Raw genomic sequence first — 18,576 nt, 5'->3', positions numbered from 1 at the left:
CTGTAATCAGTTCCAGCTGGTATCAGGAGTTTGCCCTAGATTACTCCAGGATCTTGTAAGGTGATCTGCATACTGCAGATGAGCTGGAACTTTGGCAATAAACATCTGCTGTATAAATCATGTGTCCTTGGGCTATGGGAGTGCTAGAAGGATGTTCGGAGCAGGCTGATCCAGACACTCAGAGGTCTCATAGCCATTTAGCATGACTTCCTGATATCCACTCGCCTCTGATAAATCTGGCTTTTGAGCAGTTGATTAGCTTCATTTGGAGTCTGCAGTTGGACCATGCCAGTGTGTAGGTATTGACATAACATCAAGCTCAAAAATACATCAGTCAAAATAAAAATCTGACATAAATACTAGCCAGAACTGCTTGAGAATGCTGATTGTGCACTTCCTGGGTTTTATTGAAGTCCTGCCTTTACTCATGATTTCATGATACAAAGGCTTTGGCATCAATAGCAGCTTAAAAAGTCCTGTTTACCACCCTAGGCATGATATGCCCTCTGCTCTTCTGGCACAATTATTTGTGTCCCTATTCTATGACCTAGGTCAGGCCCACCTCCCTTTTTAATTCTTTCTTTCTGTCCTAAAGCTCTGGGTCGTTTCACTGATCTGGTTCACACTGTGTCCTACAAACAGAAGTACCAAACCAACTGAGCAGTGGCATGCTACAGCTGTGAGGGCAGGAAGAGCAGCTGGCAGGATGAGGAGGAAGCAGTGGGAGCTCCTTAATTGATACTGCTCAAGTTCCTGAATCATGAAATAACAGCTTTAGTGTAACTTTCTGCAGATCTGACCTTTCATTCATATTTGTTCCATAAACAGTCTACAGACTGCAACTTGCTATATTGGCAATCTTTCAGAATTCTCTTTTTCTTGTCATGCAAAAATGTAAAGCCACCAAGTAGACAAATTGTGTTACATAAGTATTAGTGCATCTTTTTAAAGAGCTCCTCTTTAAAATTCTCTTGGTACTCTCTGGAATTCTGTGTGGAATTGTCACCAAATCACAGCATTAAGTAGTGTAGTCAGTAGCAGAGGATGATGGGGCACAATGGTGTTGCTGCTGGGAAGTAGTTATACTTCAATTACCAAAGCAAAAGATGCTCTTTATTGTAAGCTCTATACAGACATTTAAAGGACAGACATCTGCAGAATAATTTACAAGGCTTAACAGTTGTGATAGCAGAAGGAATGAGTAAGGCGGGACAATGATGAAAGTACTATGTTTACGCATTTAATTATCTACACAATCTATATACATAGCTGAGTGTAAGATGATTTTTGGAACTCCTAGAATTGTAAAAGTTGCCTTTTATTTTTTTCCTGGTTGCCTTAGTTGCAAAACCTCTACCTTTTTCTTTTCCCCTTTCCCTAAATATATTTTTTTTCTCTTCCTTTTTAATATACTTCGCCATGCAACTCTTTTACTTCACTAGTATCGTCTAGTTGATCCAGATGAATAGTCATCTGTCTTCCCAAGATGAAGAATATGAATTCTGGGGCATAGTTGACCCACCCTATATTTTTTTTCTATCTATATAGGCCATTGCTATCTGGCCAACTCCTTACAAAATTGGCCGAAACAATCCTTAATGCTTGGCTTGGGAAAAATGAGTTAGAAGTAGTTTTTTTTCACTGAAAAGCAAAAAACAAGGTGAGATGATACCTTTTCCTCCTTCTTACTTATCTTCCTTTTTTTACACGATGTTAAAGAAAGACATTGTAAGACATAATTGCTGCTTGTACTAATCAAAAAATGCCTGAATGTTTTGCTTCTTTACTAGAGGTGAAGGTTGGGATTTCAAATGAGTCACTTAAACCAGCTTAAATTGTGTACTTTTTATTTTGAGCTCTATATTTGGTTTTGAGGCCTAATTTTTAGGACAGGTACCAATTACATTCCTAAAACAACAAAGCTGTTTTCAGTTATGACTACAATATGCAGGCATGAAATGAAATATTTGTGGAAATCTCTTGCCTGCTTATTTTCATGTCATTACATAATGATTCCTGTGAGGAATACAGATGCTATTTCATGCTGATAATCATTATTTTTCAGAAACAGAAGGAATCCAACTGGAAATTTGTGGAAGAACTCCTAAAAAAATCCACTGATGCTCAAGTAAGTGTGTAAAGGAAGAAATAATGAACAAAGAAAGTGTCAGGGATGCTTTCAGGAAAAGACAGTGCGTGAAACAAAGTCCAACTAACAAGTGTATTTTTGGTATTCTAGTGTTTTTATCACAGGTAAATGAACATCCTTGACGTAGCTGAACTATGGCGGTATAGAGTTCCCTCCTTGTTAGCAGTTACACTTGCTTTAAAGTGGTTGTGCTTGATGCTAAATTGTCAGATAAAGGAAAAAGATAATTATCCTGGAAGGGTAGGTATATGGCTACTCAGACAAGATGTATTCAGAATAAGAACTGGATGCTTAGAAAATGTAAACCAGATACTGAATGTAAAGATATCAAGTTGAGGAGACATGATGAGGGCGATAGTCAGTTACATTGAAAATTCAGCTATATCCTCATCACAGCAGGAAGGTGACTTGCCTTGCTGAGCAATTTGTCTTACAGGCTTGAATCAAACTCTTACTGATAAGGTTCTAGTTTCTGAGCACTCATTTCATACCTTATCATTTTTCTTTCTGCAGAACTGTTAATGCAATGCTTCATGGCCCAGAGGTCAGAATTGACCTCCTTTTAAAATACTTTTAAATATGCTGTTCATCATATTCTTAAATATGTTACATTGCCAGTCTGTAATTTTTTTCTGAAGTTGCATGGTACAAATTGCAAATGCTGTATCAGAAACACTTATAAAAATAATTTCTTTAATTTGTGTATGCTTAAGATGAGAATAACCATGTTTATTTTTTTATTTGGTCTCAGATGAAATAAAAAAAAAACCCCAACAAACCTGCAAAATTCTGTTGTGGAAAACAGAAAAGGAATTGGTTCTTTTTCTATTATTATTACTGCCTTGCTCATGCAGTAGCAACAGCTGTGGTTGAAGCTGGAGTATGGAACAATACTTGTTACAACTACAGTTTTTACAAAAAGATGTGTTGTACTTATTAGGATGGTTGAAACAACAGATAGGGTATTAAAAAGTTGAAAAATCATGCTATACATAAACTAAAATTTGTTTATATAGTTTTTCAGCTTAAAAGGTTAACTCCTTTTGAATGATTTCACAGTATATAACTGAATACAAATACTGTATATATACATTAAAACTACAGCAATAACATCACTTACTGGATGCTTACCATTCTGTGAGAGAAACTGGAGAGAAGTTTCTTGTGAGAGGAGCTTGGAGAGAAGGCTGACACCAGCCTTCTTGACAGTGCCTAGGTGATTTGCTTTTACTAGTAGACATGTCCACCTCCTCTATTGATCTGTCAGCTTCATGTGGTCACTCTTACCTTTTATCTTATCATTTTGTATCTCTGAAGTATCTGCTGAGTAAGTATTTTTGAGACCAGAAAATGTAGGAATGAGAAGCATAGTAAGATATCAAGAAGTCAATACTGAAATGGAACATGGAGGAGCAGGAAGAAGCAAAAGGGAGAATGGTGCTCTTTGCATGAACAACAGCCCAGTATTGATGATACTGCCCATGAACACTTGGCTTGAGTTTGTTAGTAAATGCTACCTGAGTGTGCTGTTTTTGTCTGGAATAAAGTTAATTTTCTTCAGAGTAACTAGTACAGGGCTATGTTTTGGGTTTGTGATGAAAACAGTGTTGATAATACAGGGCTGTTTTCGTTGCTGCGGAGCAGTGCTTACACAGAGTCAAGGCCTTTTCTGCTTCTCACACAACCCCACCAGCCAGTAGGCTGGGGGTGCACAAGAACCTGGGAGGGGACACAGCTGGGACAGCTGACCCCAACTGACCAAAGGGATATCCCATACCATATGCCATCATGCTAAGCACATATAAGGCTGGGGGAAGAAGAAGAAAGGAGGACATTCGGAGTTATGGCATTTGTCTTCCCAAGTAACTGTTACATGTGGTGGAGCCCTGCTTCCCTGGAGATGACTGAACACCTGCCTGCTGATGGGAAGTGGTGAATGGATTCCTTATTTTGCTTTGCTTGCGTGTGCGGCTTTTGCTTTATCTATTAGACTGTCTTTACCTCAACCCATGAGTTTTCTCCCTTTTACCCTTCCAATTCTCTCCCCCATCACACAGTGAGGGGAGTGAGCGAGTGGCTTGTGGGGCTTAGTTGCTGGCTGGGATTAAACCATGACACTGAGCCATACTTTTCAGCATATACCTTTTGTTATCTATACTAGAGATGCATAGTAATAGCTGTGCAAAATAAGTTAGAAGAAATGATAGTGCCAAATCACTCATTTGCAAGAGAGGTCAGGAATTGGTGGTTAGAAACTTCATTTTTAAGTGTATGGGAGCTTAAAAACTAATCATGTTTAGTACACAGTATGTCCATCAACCTTATAATCCACTTGTGCTTGTTGCTCCCTAACTTCGAAAGCTTGTAGACTAGACATGTTCGGAAGGAGAATGGCAATATACAAAGGATGGGGGGGGAAATGGAGATGAAATCAAGTATGCATAGTTTTGTGTGTTCAAAACATCTGAAAAAGGTGCAGATCATACATTTGTAATGTAAATTAATAATCTCTCTCCTACCAGTAACTGTTAATTTCTCTTCATGTAAGCTTCAACTTCTATGTTGTGAAAAGATGATTTAATAGGCACTGTTGCAGACATGGATTTTGAGGGTAAGGGAACATCATGAAAGTAGAGAAAAGGATGTTCACCTTTGATGATGAATCAGCAGAAGCTGAGGTTAGCTTTAGCATCCTTAGGATAGCTAAGTAGTGGGATGCAAAAATGACTAACCAGTGTTAAACCTGCAGCATTTTGGTAGTTTCAGTAAAACTGTTGGGTTTAGTGATCCACAGCACAAAGAGGGCAGCCCTCATGCGGGCAGCAGAGAGTCTGAGCCACCTTCATCCAGCATATGCCTGAGTTTGAGGGTGTAAAGACTTCCTGAGGAAGGTGTCTGTCCCATTTCCAGGTGAAGGAGGCAGAGGGGTGCTGCAGTGCCCTGTCTCCAGGTAGGAACTACTTCTTTTTATAATGTTAGTTGCCCTGCGTCTGAGCAAGGAAAAGATGTGAAGGTGCTGTTTAGGTTAGGGGACCAATGGAGATGGGAAGGAAAAATACTCTATTTGTGGGCTGTAAATAAACATAGGAGCAGTAATGGATAGCTGGGCAAGAGTAGGGTGCTGCTTCCTTGGATATATCCTTTCAGCTTCAAACAGTTGGCAGACTGGGTTAGTTTCTCAGCCAGAAACTGCTCTCTTTTTTTATAATCATTGATGGATAGAGTTGGAGACAGTTGCTTGCATGAAAGATCTCCCATCTGTATCACAAAAAAAGGGACATTTATGGGGAAATTAGTTATATGAGGTATTCCCTACTTCTGTTGTAATTTAGATTTCTGTTACTGGGCTAATAACGAAAGTAGAGCTGGTTTAGAATTCTATTTGTACTACAAAATGAAAATTGTTGTACTAAGAATATTAGCGTAGCTGTATTTGTATACTTAGCAAAATCAAACTGACTAATTTTATGGATTGTCAGTACAAGATGAATTTGTGTTTACAAAGTTTTATTGTAAGTGAGAATCAGAAGCTTTTTTGTTCGTAAGAACTAATAGTAGTCTTTCTTGTTAGCCTTCTCACATTTTAGAAAATAAATGCTTCATGTTGTTTCATTTCTGCTTCAATTTTGTTATACCTTCACTATATTTTTTGTTTAATTCTACTCTAAAAGAGGTACAGAAGTATTTGTTGGAGTTCTACGAAACCAATTTTGTTACTGCAGTAGGAGGTCATAAGAGAAAAACATTGTGTTTAGATAGTACTATCATTTTGATAGTATCTGGTGTTCCTCCCTTCTGCGATAAATTAAAAGCTGACTACCTCAAGAGTTCTGATAGTATTTCCAGCAGTGCAAGAGACCATTTTAAGCAAAAGAGCAATGAGAGAATCCATTAATCCCAGGGATATTTGAAGTCTGGAGAACTCTTTCATATTAAATTTGAGATAAAGCTTTCAGTACTATCTTGGTTTTGGAAACTGTTCTAAAACTATTGTTGGACAGATAAATAATGGTTGAAATTAAAGATGCTCACAATACCGTGTTTATTGTTGAATTAATTAAACTGAAGCAGTCAATGTTTGTTGAATTAGATCCTAAACATAATCCTATGTACAAATTACAGCTTCAAGACTAAGCATTCTCTTTCTAAAGGGTGTGTGTTTTGGTCTGGGGTGGGTTTCGGTTTTTTTTATATCTTTCATAACTGGGTAGATCTCTCTAGAGAAATAGGTATGTTCAGCTGCAGTTTTTTGTTTTATATCAAGACTCTTGCTTTTATTCATTTTAAAAAAAAAAAAGCAGCTGTTGCAAATGGCTGCAGTTCTGTCCCTTGTTTTTTGTTATTTTGGGAAGACTACTGATTTAGTAGTTACACTTATGTCATATATAAAAACAATACTTGAGGATCACCTTTCATTTGTAAGCATTTTTATTATATTTGAACTATTATTCTGTACATCTTTTAATAAGTCTCTCTTGAAGACTTTCTTTTCTACTTCAGTGTTTTTCACATGTTGTTATACATAATGTCTTGAATGTGTAATTTTCTATGGCAACTGAAAATGCCTTTTCAATTTTCAAGTTGTTTTAGAAATGTGCTGCTTTAGAAGCCATATGCCCTACATTAATTGTTCATGAGAAGAGAAGGCAAACATGATTAGAAGTTATTGTAGATGATTGGTGTAATTGTTTACAGTGATCTGATAAATGGTAGCAAATAATGTTTTCCACATGAATGTGTAGCCAGGTAAAGATAAGTTAATGAATTATAATTCCTTTGCGTAGCATTGAAAACATGAAAAAAAGCAACTCTAAGACATAGTAAGCCATAAGAAGTAGCATTGTGGGTAAGAGAAGAGGTCCTGCTCTTCCAGTAACAGGTGCTTAATGAAAGACTATTTTAAAACAACAACAACCAAACAAGGAAAAAAAAAAAAAAGAAAAAACCCCAGCACAACATAATCATATCTTTTTCCATCACCTGGCATCAGTGATTTTTTTCTTTTTTTTTTTTTTTTTTTTTTTCCTTTAAACTTAAGCTGGGTGAGTGTGGGACATAATTCAGGCCCTAGCACTGTAATTGGAACCGAAGGGGATAACTTTCCAATATTTATCTGAGGCATAGTTTCCTTCATTCCCCTTCCTTGGGCTATGGTTTTGAGTCACAAAACTAATCCTGAACTTTTAAAAAATTTTTCTTACCCCTTTTATTCCTCTTTAGCTTATTTTATGCTGTTAGAAATTCCAGGCCTGTATAGTGTTTAGATGTATTGGAAAGCTAGAAGTAGGTCAGGAGTTTCTCTTGTCACAGAACAAGTTCACTACTATACCAGACATGAGTTAGACTTACATGTATAAAAGTCTTCACTTAAGACAACTACACACAAGCTGGTTCACTAAACCACTTTTATAGTTAGTGGAGACAATAAAGTCCTTCCAGGATTTATCATCCTATACTTATTATCCTAAAGTAGATGTCTAAAATAGGCTGGATTAAACATGAGATTTCAGTCACAGCATAGAGCCCCTAGTATCCTAGCTCCAGTGCAAGTCCAGTTTTGCTGACATCAAAAGCTGGATAAGATAAATCCCACTCTCAGTATCCCACAATTACAACCTGAATGCTTCACTGTGTTCAAATTTTTTGGAATTTCCTATTTTCTTTCCTATGAGCCTTTTTCCTTTTGTGTGCAAAATTTGGAATTGATGAATACAAAAAAATGTGGTGTGTGAAGTTTTTTGTCTATTTTCTTTTTTCCCCCCTGGTGTTCAGAGACTTATTTGCCCTTGATTTAGAGTTGTCTGGGATGTTAGTAGTATAGCCATGTTGCAGAGGTTTGAGAAGGAACATGATTCAGGAAATAATATCCTCCCGTTTGGAATATTATTAAGAGAAACATGAGCTCTCGAAATAGTTGCACCTTTCCTCTGTATCAGTGGTGAATGAACTTTTCTTTGGACTTAAGTGTTCAGCTGACTTATGCATTCAGTATAGCTAATGCCCCATTTACTGTTTTGTGAGGTTCTGTACCATGCAGTCATGTTTCAACTTAGGCTCACAATGTTGAGTTGGCCCTTATCTTAATGTGTCTACAACTCTGCGGATGCCTGAAATGGTGCGTGATGAACTATTATCCTGGCTGGATTGCAGGATGTAATTGTCAGCTTTTATATAATAGTTCATTGCTCGTATTAGCAAATGAATTTACTCAACATTTTATAATCAAAAATAATTTTTATATTAGGAAATTAATAGTCTGGTAGTATAGAGTTTATGCATAGACAAGGTGCTGCTCCCCTCCTGCAATAAACTCTTTATTTCCTTTTCAAGACTGCTGTGTTAGAGGAACACTTACGAATGCATCTTCAGTGCTGTTTGACTTTGTGTAGTTTCTGGGACTTGAACCTGTCTATTGTCACCATACTCTGGGATTATTACAGCAAGAACCTGGTAAGTAGATGAATATATAAAAATGTAAAATTGCATGTGGATAGTCCTTGATTTTTAGCAATTAATTCTGATTCTCCTCTAGCCAGTCTTTATTGCTACACTTTTGTAAAACTGACTCGTCAATGGCGGTGTCCCTAAATTTGTTACATTTATTTAAGAAATCATATTTAAGTATATGTTATGGTCCATTACATTGTGTCGCAATAGAATGAATTATAATGTATTTGTACTCTTATTTTTCATCAGGACTACTGATTTTAAGATCTTGTAAAAACACTTTGCACAGTTACAATGCATTTTTATTTTTTGAGTTGTGGTAGAAACACGTCCTTTTGTTTCTGTGAAGGACTGCATCTTATTGCCTTTGGAATATTAATATTCATTGTTACTTATCATCTTTTCTGGTTTTGTTTATTCTTTTAGAACAGTTGCTTTACTGTTCCTTGGCTTGGTCTGAAGGGTCTGGCAAATGCTAGTAAAACTTCCCTGTCAATGCTTGAGCTGGTGAAAAGTTGCTGTTGTGAACAGCAGATCCCCACCCTGTACAAGTCCAGCAACAGTTACTTCATTTTTCTCAGCATTTTGGCACGGATGATGAAGGAAGAGGCAGAGAACTGCGGCATGCATCCTTGGAAACAAATTAAAGGACGGTATGGCTGCTATTTAGTTTGCCTCATGTTGTAAGAGGTCTAGTCAGAGTGCATGGTCCTCCCAGCCACACACCAAAGCAAAGCGGGGTACTGTGCTCATGAGAAACTGAAGGGGATGTGAAGAAGAAAGTTGTTCCCTGAAGTTTCTGTTGCCAGCTGAGGCTGTGACGGGCTCCAAGAGCTGGGTCCAAGAATCACCTTGGCATCCATAGCCTGTGATTATTTACTTTGTCCCACAGGCCAGGAATTTGGTACACTGGCAACCTTTGCAGTGGTACAACCCTATTGCCAGACAGGTAATGTAATTAAGGTGCAGAAATTCTGTTTGAGCTGCATGTAAGCCATGTGTTGTCCAAAAATATGCAGACTGGCTCTTGCTAGGCCTGCAATTTCATTTATATTTCCATTTTCTTTTTCATGTTTTCCAAAATTTCTCACAATACTTTTTTTGTGAGGGTTTTAATTTTTCATTTAATTTTGAAACATGCTAATTAAGAAGTATGGTTAGTCATGATATAAAAAAAACTTAAAATATATATGCTCTAAGTAAAAATCCTGATGTTTTATATACTTAATGAAGCCTTAAAACTTTTATTATAGTAATGAGGTTGTACTGATCATTAGAGGTGCTAACTTTTTAAAATTTTTTTTTCATTGGATATAGGAGACTTGTTTTGGGATTTTTGTTTTGATTTTTTAAAAATTTTCTAAGTGTCAATGAAATTAGTTATAATTTTATTATGTATTAATAAAATATTTTTGTATGCAAGTAATAAATATATTAAAAATGTGCACACACATGCAGAAAGCTATGTGGTATGTTTCTTCCAAGAAAGAAGGGTGGGTTATCTTGGCTATCAGAAAAGGAAAATATATGTAATGACTATGTACACTTCATGAGTTGTTAACAGTCAGTGAAGCTCAGGTTTAAAAATTACTATAACTACATAGAAGCAAATATGTTGTTAGATGCTGAATCAGTGTCTTGCTTTAGTTAGTAATTTTAATTAGCCTACTCTGTTTTTACTGAAAAAAAATTATACTTACATTCTTGTACTGTTATAGCTTGTTACTTTCCCTAATTTAAGAGGGGGAATAATAATACACAACATACACTGTGTCAGTGTGCTCAACCAGTATTCATCATTTCTACCTTGAATAAATCAATTACACAAGTAGCAAAATTTAACAGCCTACAGCTATGATTTTGGGATGAACTCTGTTTTCAGCAGCTAACCAAGCATTAATTGATGCATGAAGAACGTAAATGCCTGTCAGTAATAATTTACTACCAAACAACATTAATTGGATTTGCTGTAATTTTTGGTGGCTAGATTTGATAACCTCAGCACCATTTCCAACTATTTTTCCAGGTGACAGAATAGGAAAACATCATTTATGGATGTTTAACTACTGTATGTGGAACTCACTTTAAATTAAAGGTGAACGATATACCCAATGTTTTAAACGCACAAATCAAAAAGTTAAGCAAGCCATTTTCTTCTTACTCCTCTGTCATAGGAACGGTGACATTTATTTAAAGTCCAGATCTGAGCAAAGGTCACAGAAAAGACACCTGTGTAAAAGCTTTCTGCATTTTGTCAGCCACTTTAAAGTTGCGAAGTAGTACTGCTGCTCACCATCAGCTATGTATGACTTCAGCACTGTCAGATGAGCAATACAGCTTAAATTTTCTGAACATCTTCCTTCTTGAGAGAGGTTTTTCTCCCAAACACTTCAGTTTCCCTGTTTTCTCCCAAACTTGTAGTCCACAGTACATACCGTAGGTGTGCAGTACAGGTCAATACAGACTTTGGCAAAGCACTGTGGAGAAAAGGAGCTTTCCATCAGAAATGTTCCTCTCCCCTTTGCTGCGGTGATGGTTAGGTAGGTGAGCCTTTGATCGCAGCAGCTGTGGGAGTATAACATAAGAACAGAAATCAGTAGCTAAAGGAAGGAGCGTCCCTGGTCTTTTTGCAATTTTCTTTGTGTTACATGGAAATAAGGGAGTTTCTAGGGAAAAAGTTGGAGTACAGGAATTGTTTGCTGTTGCTAAGAGATGCCACTTGGCGACTTCCTTTCCTAGCAGCCCTGATGGGCTAAATTCAATTGATATGAAGGAAGGCATGGTATGGAGGATACCTGTCACAGACAAAATAGAGTCTGCTCATAACATTGTGCTGAACTTTGTACTAGAGGTTGGATAAAGGAGAAAAGTTAGGCTACCTCAGATTGAAAACTCTTAATGTGTACCTTGTATTGGGAGAAGAAAATGAAACAGCATGCTTGTTCCACTAGCCAAAACAGTAGAAGAGGGGAGGGAAAATAGGATATTTATAAATTAAGGGTTATTGTAAGAGGATAACTGTAAACTAAAAGCATGAAAATAGAATTTTAGAGTATCAAGCAGATAGAAAATTGCATACTTTAAGAAACTTTCTGTTTCCTGGTTTGTTTGGTTTGTTTTTTTTAATGTAGGATTTATTCTAAGTTCCATCGGAGAAGAATGCAGGAGCTGACAGAAGTGGGGCTGCAGAACTTTTTTAACCTGTTCCTCATGCTGGCAATTGTTGCAGAGACAGAAGATATAGTGAGTCGAGTGTTGGATCTTCTGGATTTCCTGACTTCATCTTCTGTCACTGTGTCTCAGAGAGCTCTTATCTGGAGAGGCCATTTTGCTTTCCTTTTGATTTATGTTGAGAAGAACATGGACATTAGTGTCCTAGCTGAGAAACTCTCAAATGCTTTCCGTGAGAAGGCAAAGGAGTTTTTAGTAACCAAAAATGACTATACACAAAAACAAAATCTCTGGACTCTACTTTCAACCTACATTGATGGTGTCCAAGAAGTGTTTGAGACCAGCTGCTACTTGAGCCTTTCTGAGGAAAAGTTGCTAAATGATGGCTTTACTATGCTGCTGCCTGCTTGTCGAGGAGCTGAACTGAGTATGGTCCTAAATTTTCTTCAGGTTGTTCTAGCCAGACTTCGGTAAGTTATTTAGTTAAATTGTGGATATAGACGGTTGTTTTTTGTGTTTATAAATGCTAGTTCATATTAATTTCTTACAGAAATAGAGTAAAAGGAAAGAGAAATCTCTGGAGGACTGTGAATGATATGTTAAATTTCAAAATCCACCAATACCTCACTGCATTTAGAATCTTAGAAATGTTTCCTTACTATTTCAGGACATTATGTTTGATATCCCTGGTATTTTGGTATGAATTAGTGGCTCTGTAGAAAGTCATCTATCTATCTTTTGGCACAGGAAATTTCAGAATTATTATCTGTACTAAATTACTTAAGTTAGGGGGTTGTAGTATTTGGTTTTGGGGTTTTGTTTTGTTTTTAGTGAATCTGTTCTATTTTTCAGAATCTTCATTCTATTTTTTTCTCTTTCACCAAGGTTGCAATCAAATACAACAGTTATGGAGATGTAAATACGTTTGGGGTTCAGTAGGGAAGAAGGAAATCATATTTTTACCACTTTCAAGCAGTTTTACTTTGATGTACTAGTTCAGTTTTCAACATCCACAGTACCCTTCAATAAGCATATTTTTGTCTGCTGATGCCTTTCAGAGGTAGTCCTCCAGTTTGAAGCCCAAACTGCCTTTTTTATAAGATATTAAGAGGCAGCTATTGATCTGCCATTACTTCAAATGTGCAAGACTGAAATAAGTGGAAAGAGCTGTGGAAGAGTGCATAATAGGAATAGTCAGGCCCATATGCAAGATCTCTGTTTAACTAGGTTCTTTGTTATTGTCTAGTAGTTTGACTGCAGCTGTCAATAGCTTATACATCCAAAGACAACTGCTTTTCAGGCAGTCTTTTGAAAAAAGATGAAGCACAAAACTAAGTTTAGTTGATTTATTATTTATTATTTCAGTTCAACTGAATGTATTTACTGGAATAAATAGGAGATTTCAAAAATACTTTGACATTTTCTCCATTAGCTAATACACAGTATTTGTTGTGTGATTTTTGAAGATGAAATAAGGAGAAATTTGAGACTGGTGTAAAAGTTGCCTGTTTCATAACTTGGCATTGTTCTGAAGCTTTCCAGAGTTGGGGGTTACGTGGTCTTCTTGTAACACACAGAGGAGGGCGCAGACATTCATTACAGACTTCTCAGGTTGTCACGGACAAGGTACAGGACAGTATTCACACCTTTTCTTACAAAAAGCAGGTCTGCTGAAATATTTGAATTGCCAAACATGCTCAAATACTAATTGGTATGAGAGAGATTATTAGAGCCTTGTTTTTAACTGTTCCTTATTTCAGCTTCTGTATTTATACATTTGGTTACTGTTACCTGCCTATTTATCCCATCAACAGAGAGGCATAATTCTAGTTGTATGGAACAGGGGAATGTTACTGCTTCTCTCTCCCACTTCAACAGACTCACTGAAAATAGTCCTCTGTTGCCATACAAATAAAACAACACTAAAAACAGTTGCTTTGTTGAGAAGATTTGGATGACTTTGTGCCAACCAGATGTTAAACTACTGTTGGCTTAACCAGGCTGATTATGCCTGGTCTGTCTGCAAACTCTGAAAAGGATGAAATGGTTCAATGCTCGTTTTTAAGATCCAGACAGATATAAGATAGTAGGCCTTTCATAAATGTAATTTTTCTGGACACTGCTCTCTTAATAATTTTATAACGGTATGACAGGGAATTTACAGGTCGGAAGGAAGTGAGATCACTGATTAAAGAGAGAAGCGGCTCCCTCTAGGCTGTTAGGAAATCATAACTTCATGTGCCACTTTCTGCTAACCCCAGATGATGGCTCACAGGAGCATTCTTTGTTGCTGATTAAGTAGCATTATGAAAATACTGACTTGGTTACGTTAACTAAATGCCTCAGTATTTAAAGCTTAAAATGTCAAATAGTTTTAGCAGTCCCCTTTAACATATATTGTTGGATTGCTAGAATCATATTCCAGGTTTCCCAGCTGCTTTTATTTGAGGATACTGTAAAAATGGCACTCTTTCATTTGCAGAGTGAGGTGTAGCCAAAAGCTCTTCTTTTAATTATAGCTATTCATGCTGCTATGGTTAAGGGTCTGTCAGCATTTCCATTATAAACCTTTATTTTCAAGGGTTTGTAGCATAGCAGTGAAAACTTGCTCTGGGCTAAAACTTGGCATGCAAGATTTTGAAAGTGCACTTGTTTTCTTCCTTTCTTTTTTCTTAAAAGGCATCTGAAAAGAAACCCCTACCTCCACCATTTTTACACTACTGTGTTTTAAAATAACCCTTTCCAGGTTTTTCTTGTATTTCTTTTGTCTTCTAGAAAGTGTACTGGTAGCTTTTGATTGTTATATTTACCTATGCTTAAATGGTTTTAAATAAGCTTTTTCAAACCACTTTTTAAATTGTTATCATTATGATTATTTTGGTGTCCGTATATTTAAATAGAAATATGACTTGGCAGGAGAACTCATTTTTATTAGTTTTTTATATGTGGTGAGTGGGTAATTGGAAACAAGATGCTACTTGCTGGCACTTCGAAGTATTTGATCTTCATAGTGAGATTCAGTATGAAGATTGTATTTTAATACAGTCTCTTTTTTAAAAAAGTATGTAAAATAAACAGTAAACAATCAAGAAACTCCCCAAAATAAAAATGCAAAGCGTTTCCTTTCTGCGTTTACTTGGAGCATTCAGCTTCTTTCAGACATAAGTTTTTCCTTTATTTTTTGTTTCTGTTTGGAAGCAGTGTTTTAGAATCTTGGTTTGATTTTTGTCTTTAATGAAAGATAAATGCAAGATGCTTGCCCGTGTGTGCTTTCATTTGTTCCAAATCTCTAGCACCACCTGTCATCTGAGTGCCTCATGACACAAAAAGAAACCCTAGGTTAATAAAAATATAGCCATTTAATGGATTTGCCAGAACTCACTGTAAAACTGGACACAGACTTGGAGAAGTCTGCCGAGTGCCTGGAAACAGCAGGTTCCAGCATTGCAATATGTTATTCTTAAAAGAAGTGCTTGAAACATGTTAAAATGTCTCTTATTGTAATCAGGTATTGCTCAGACACGAGCTTTCCCTCATTATCGTCATCCTGGCATTTGGTTTTTGTAGTGTATTGGCACTGAGTTACGGGATTATAAAATGCAAGTACATGCCCAGGTATAAAATCACTGCTGTACTCCAAACATCTTTGCCTAGTTTCAGGGAAAGTTGCTACTGATTCCTGTAGGAGAAATGGGATGTACCTAATAACATAATAAATGGTAATTTTATTTTGAAAACAATTCTTGCGTATTTATGCCCTTTTGTACTATTCTGCCAGTGTGGAAGGACGTGAAAAGTTATGGAAAATTTCCCTGTGTAAATTTCATAAGCTCTGCAAGAATAGTAATGAAGTAAACCTGTCTCTAATTAAAAGTTGCATTAATAATTGGGCAATGGATAACAGCAGAACTGGATGTTTCTGTCAGTTAGAGTGTGTCTAGCCTTGAGGTTGTGAGGGGAATCATGATAGGAATGGATTATCCAGCATATCTTTGCTATGGAAACGTATAGTTATTTGTAATTTTTTTTGTGGTACACTTGCCATCAAAACAGCCTTTGGGAAGCTTTCCCAGACCAACAGAAGCCTCTCTCCCCCTCTCTGTTACTAAGTCAGTAGATAAGCTCAGGAGGAGAATAGAAAGGTCTTCCCCCCTCCCTCCTCCTTTTCTTACCCTTCAGGAATTTTAGTGTTAGCCTTTGTAAAATGTATTTTCTGATGTTGAACTTGGCAAAACTGTATCCAGAAGAGTTTGGAAGAGCTGGAGTCTTCTCTTACCCATCCCGGGAGTGTATTTAGATCTACCAGCTATGATGTTCTGATAAGAACAGAGGGCAACTCTTACTAAACCACTGAACCGAGAGTCAGAAGATCTTGGTTTGGTGCTAAGATTTCCTAGGCTTAATGAATGACCATTAGAAAGTCATTAAAAGTTGCTATGAACTTTGTTTACCTCTGTGGAAAAGGAAGCAAGTCCTTCCTTTTTGACTTTACAACATAGATCTTATGCTTGGGGAGCAAGGATGCCTTGCTGTGCTAACTTGACTTATGGTTTAAAGTATTTTTAGATTTTTTTTTTTTTTAAAGTTCATTTATTCCATTAATAATATTGAGGTTTGAATGAGTGGAGAGAAAATCTAGTCTCTAAATGCTTTAGACCATGGAAAGCAAGCACTGCTTTAGAATGTAGCAGCATTTTGAGAGGTTGAGAGGTTTCCTGTGTCTGAATCCTTAAAAGCAAGCTGTTACAAGCATCTATGGGAGTAGTGAACGTCTTTTTAGCTACAGTTGTTGCCTTAAGGTGTGGCTCTGGTAGTTAAAACTGAATTTCTTTTCCTCCTACTTTATGTGGGATTTGAGATTTTTTTTTTCCCCCCAGGAATTATTTTTGGTCTAAAATAATGTTTTTTACACCTTTGTCCCTTGTATTCTGATCTTCAGAGATGACTAGCTAAAACCGTCAGGTGTTTTGATTGTGTGTCCTGTGCTCTGAGTATTACTGTACAAAGGAATGAAATGAGATACCACATGCACTGAAGCTGTGTACCTAGTACCTGGCTTATAGAAAGATCCTGTGTATGTCTAGCATTGGTTCAGGTTTGCAAGAATATTCACTTCCACTACTCACTGTATGTTTTTTTGAGTCAGTAGATGGCCACGTGAGAGCTGAATAATTGATTAAAATCAATTTCACCTTGGTGTTTAAGATGTAATAGAGAGCATCTGCCTTGGAAGGAGGGCAACAAAGCTGGTGGCAGGGCTGGAAGGAATGTCCTATAAGGAGCAGCTAAGGACTTTGGGCTTGCTTAGTTTGGAGACAAGGAAGCTGAGGGGCGACCTCATTGCACTGTACAGCTTCCTGAGGAGGCCAAGTGGAGAGGGGAGTACTGGTCTCTTCTCCCTGGTATCCAGTGATAGCACATGTGGGAGCGGTTCAAAGCTGCCCCAAGGGAGGTTTAGACAGGACATTAAGAAACATTTCTTTACCGAGAGGCTGGTCAAACACTGGAACAGGCTTCCTAGAGAGGTGGTCGATGCTCCGAGCCTGTCAGTGTTTAAGAAGCATTTTGACAATGCCCTTAATAACATGCGTTAACACTTTTGGTGAGCCCTGAATTGGTCAAGCAGTTGGACTAGATGATCATTGTAGGTCCCTTCCAACTGAAAATTTCTACTCTATTCCATTCTAGAATCACTTTAAGAACAAACTGAAACAACAGAAGCTGTCAAAGGACCTTCTGTTTGTTGATGCCTGAACAAAGCCAGTCTTGATAGATACCCAAAGCTAAAGAAACTCCTGTCTAGTACTCAGACATCAGTCATGAAGATACACAGCTCTGTCCCCGGTGCTACAGATGAAAATGCTTTTCTGAATTTCATCCATTGTATCCATTTTATCTACCAAACATTAATCCACATAAGCTTTCTGTGGCCTACCTGACAGCAGTACAAGACTTACTGTTGTGATAGAGTAAATCCACCAAAAAGAGAGAGTAAAATCATATCCACGTGTACTGAGGAACCTGCTGCTTGGGACCCTGCAGTAGTTTAGAGAAATACGTGCTCCCTGAAGGACATAAAGCACAGATTTGTTTTCTGATGGAAGTGTCTCACTTCTGAAACTATTTTCCCCAAATTAACTTTCCTCTCAGTTTTCCTTCTTTTATTCTCACATAAAGTGTGAGAATGGCTTTTCATATGGAATATGTTTTTGTTGTGGATGTTAAACAAAGAAATACTTTTGCCAGTAAACCCATTATATACAAGTAGCCTTCTAATCTCTTAATTTTGATTGTTTCTTCGTTACCTTACAAGATATATATTTCTTCTCTCTTTAGGATATCTCTTGTCAGATTTAAGGCTTATTTAAAATGAACAGAAAGCTGAAGCAATTTTCTTTATTCCATTTCAGTCTCCTAAGGCCCATTTCCCCCTGGTGAGCTCATAGCAACAGGGGGGTTTAAGGGAATTCAGCTTTCTGCAAATTAATGTCTCACATCATGAAAATTCAGGACTTTTTTTTTTTTCCCTATATCTTGAAAAAGTAATACAGTGAGTGCGAGTATTATTTCTTGCCAGCGGGTGGAAGATGAATGATTTTGTCACAGTTTTACTGCTTGATGAGCAGTGTCCTGAGGGTCAGGCTTAAGTCTGTGTCACTATGCTGCTCATTACTCTTGAGCTAAATAAGGGCTGATTGGATCTAAATTGCCTAGCACATGGGCCGCAGATGAGCTCAGTGAGTAGGGGATGACCTGCTATTCAGGCTGGGAGTAACCCCGGTGTGCAAATGCTGCATTAGAACACCGTG

The 18,576-nt window shown here is 37.2% G+C and overlaps 1 protein-coding gene across 1 annotated transcript in view; it reads left to right on the top strand.

Moving 5' to 3' along the window:
- The window catches only part of MMS22L (MMS22 like, DNA repair protein), a gene marked incomplete at its 5' end in the record, with an annotated part of 96,329 nt that overhangs the window by 25,209 nt on the left and 52,544 nt on the right, over positions 1 to 18,576 (top strand). The window contains 4 exons of the mRNA XM_081997733.1: positions 2,066 to 2,128; positions 8,480 to 8,599; positions 9,023 to 9,249; positions 11,728 to 12,237. Of these exons, the coding sequence (XP_081853859.1) occupies positions 2,066 to 2,128; positions 8,480 to 8,599; positions 9,023 to 9,249; positions 11,728 to 12,237 (920 nt within the window). The remainder of the gene's footprint in view (positions 1 to 2,065; positions 2,129 to 8,479; positions 8,600 to 9,022; positions 9,250 to 11,727; positions 12,238 to 18,576) is intronic.

This window comes from Phaethon aethereus (genome assembly GCF_964289735.1).
Source record: "Phaethon aethereus genome assembly, chromosome: 3".
Classification (NCBI taxonomy): domain Eukaryota; kingdom Metazoa; phylum Chordata; class Aves; order Phaethontiformes; family Phaethontidae; genus Phaethon; species Phaethon aethereus.
This window is presented reverse-complemented; position numbering and strand designations above follow the sequence as displayed.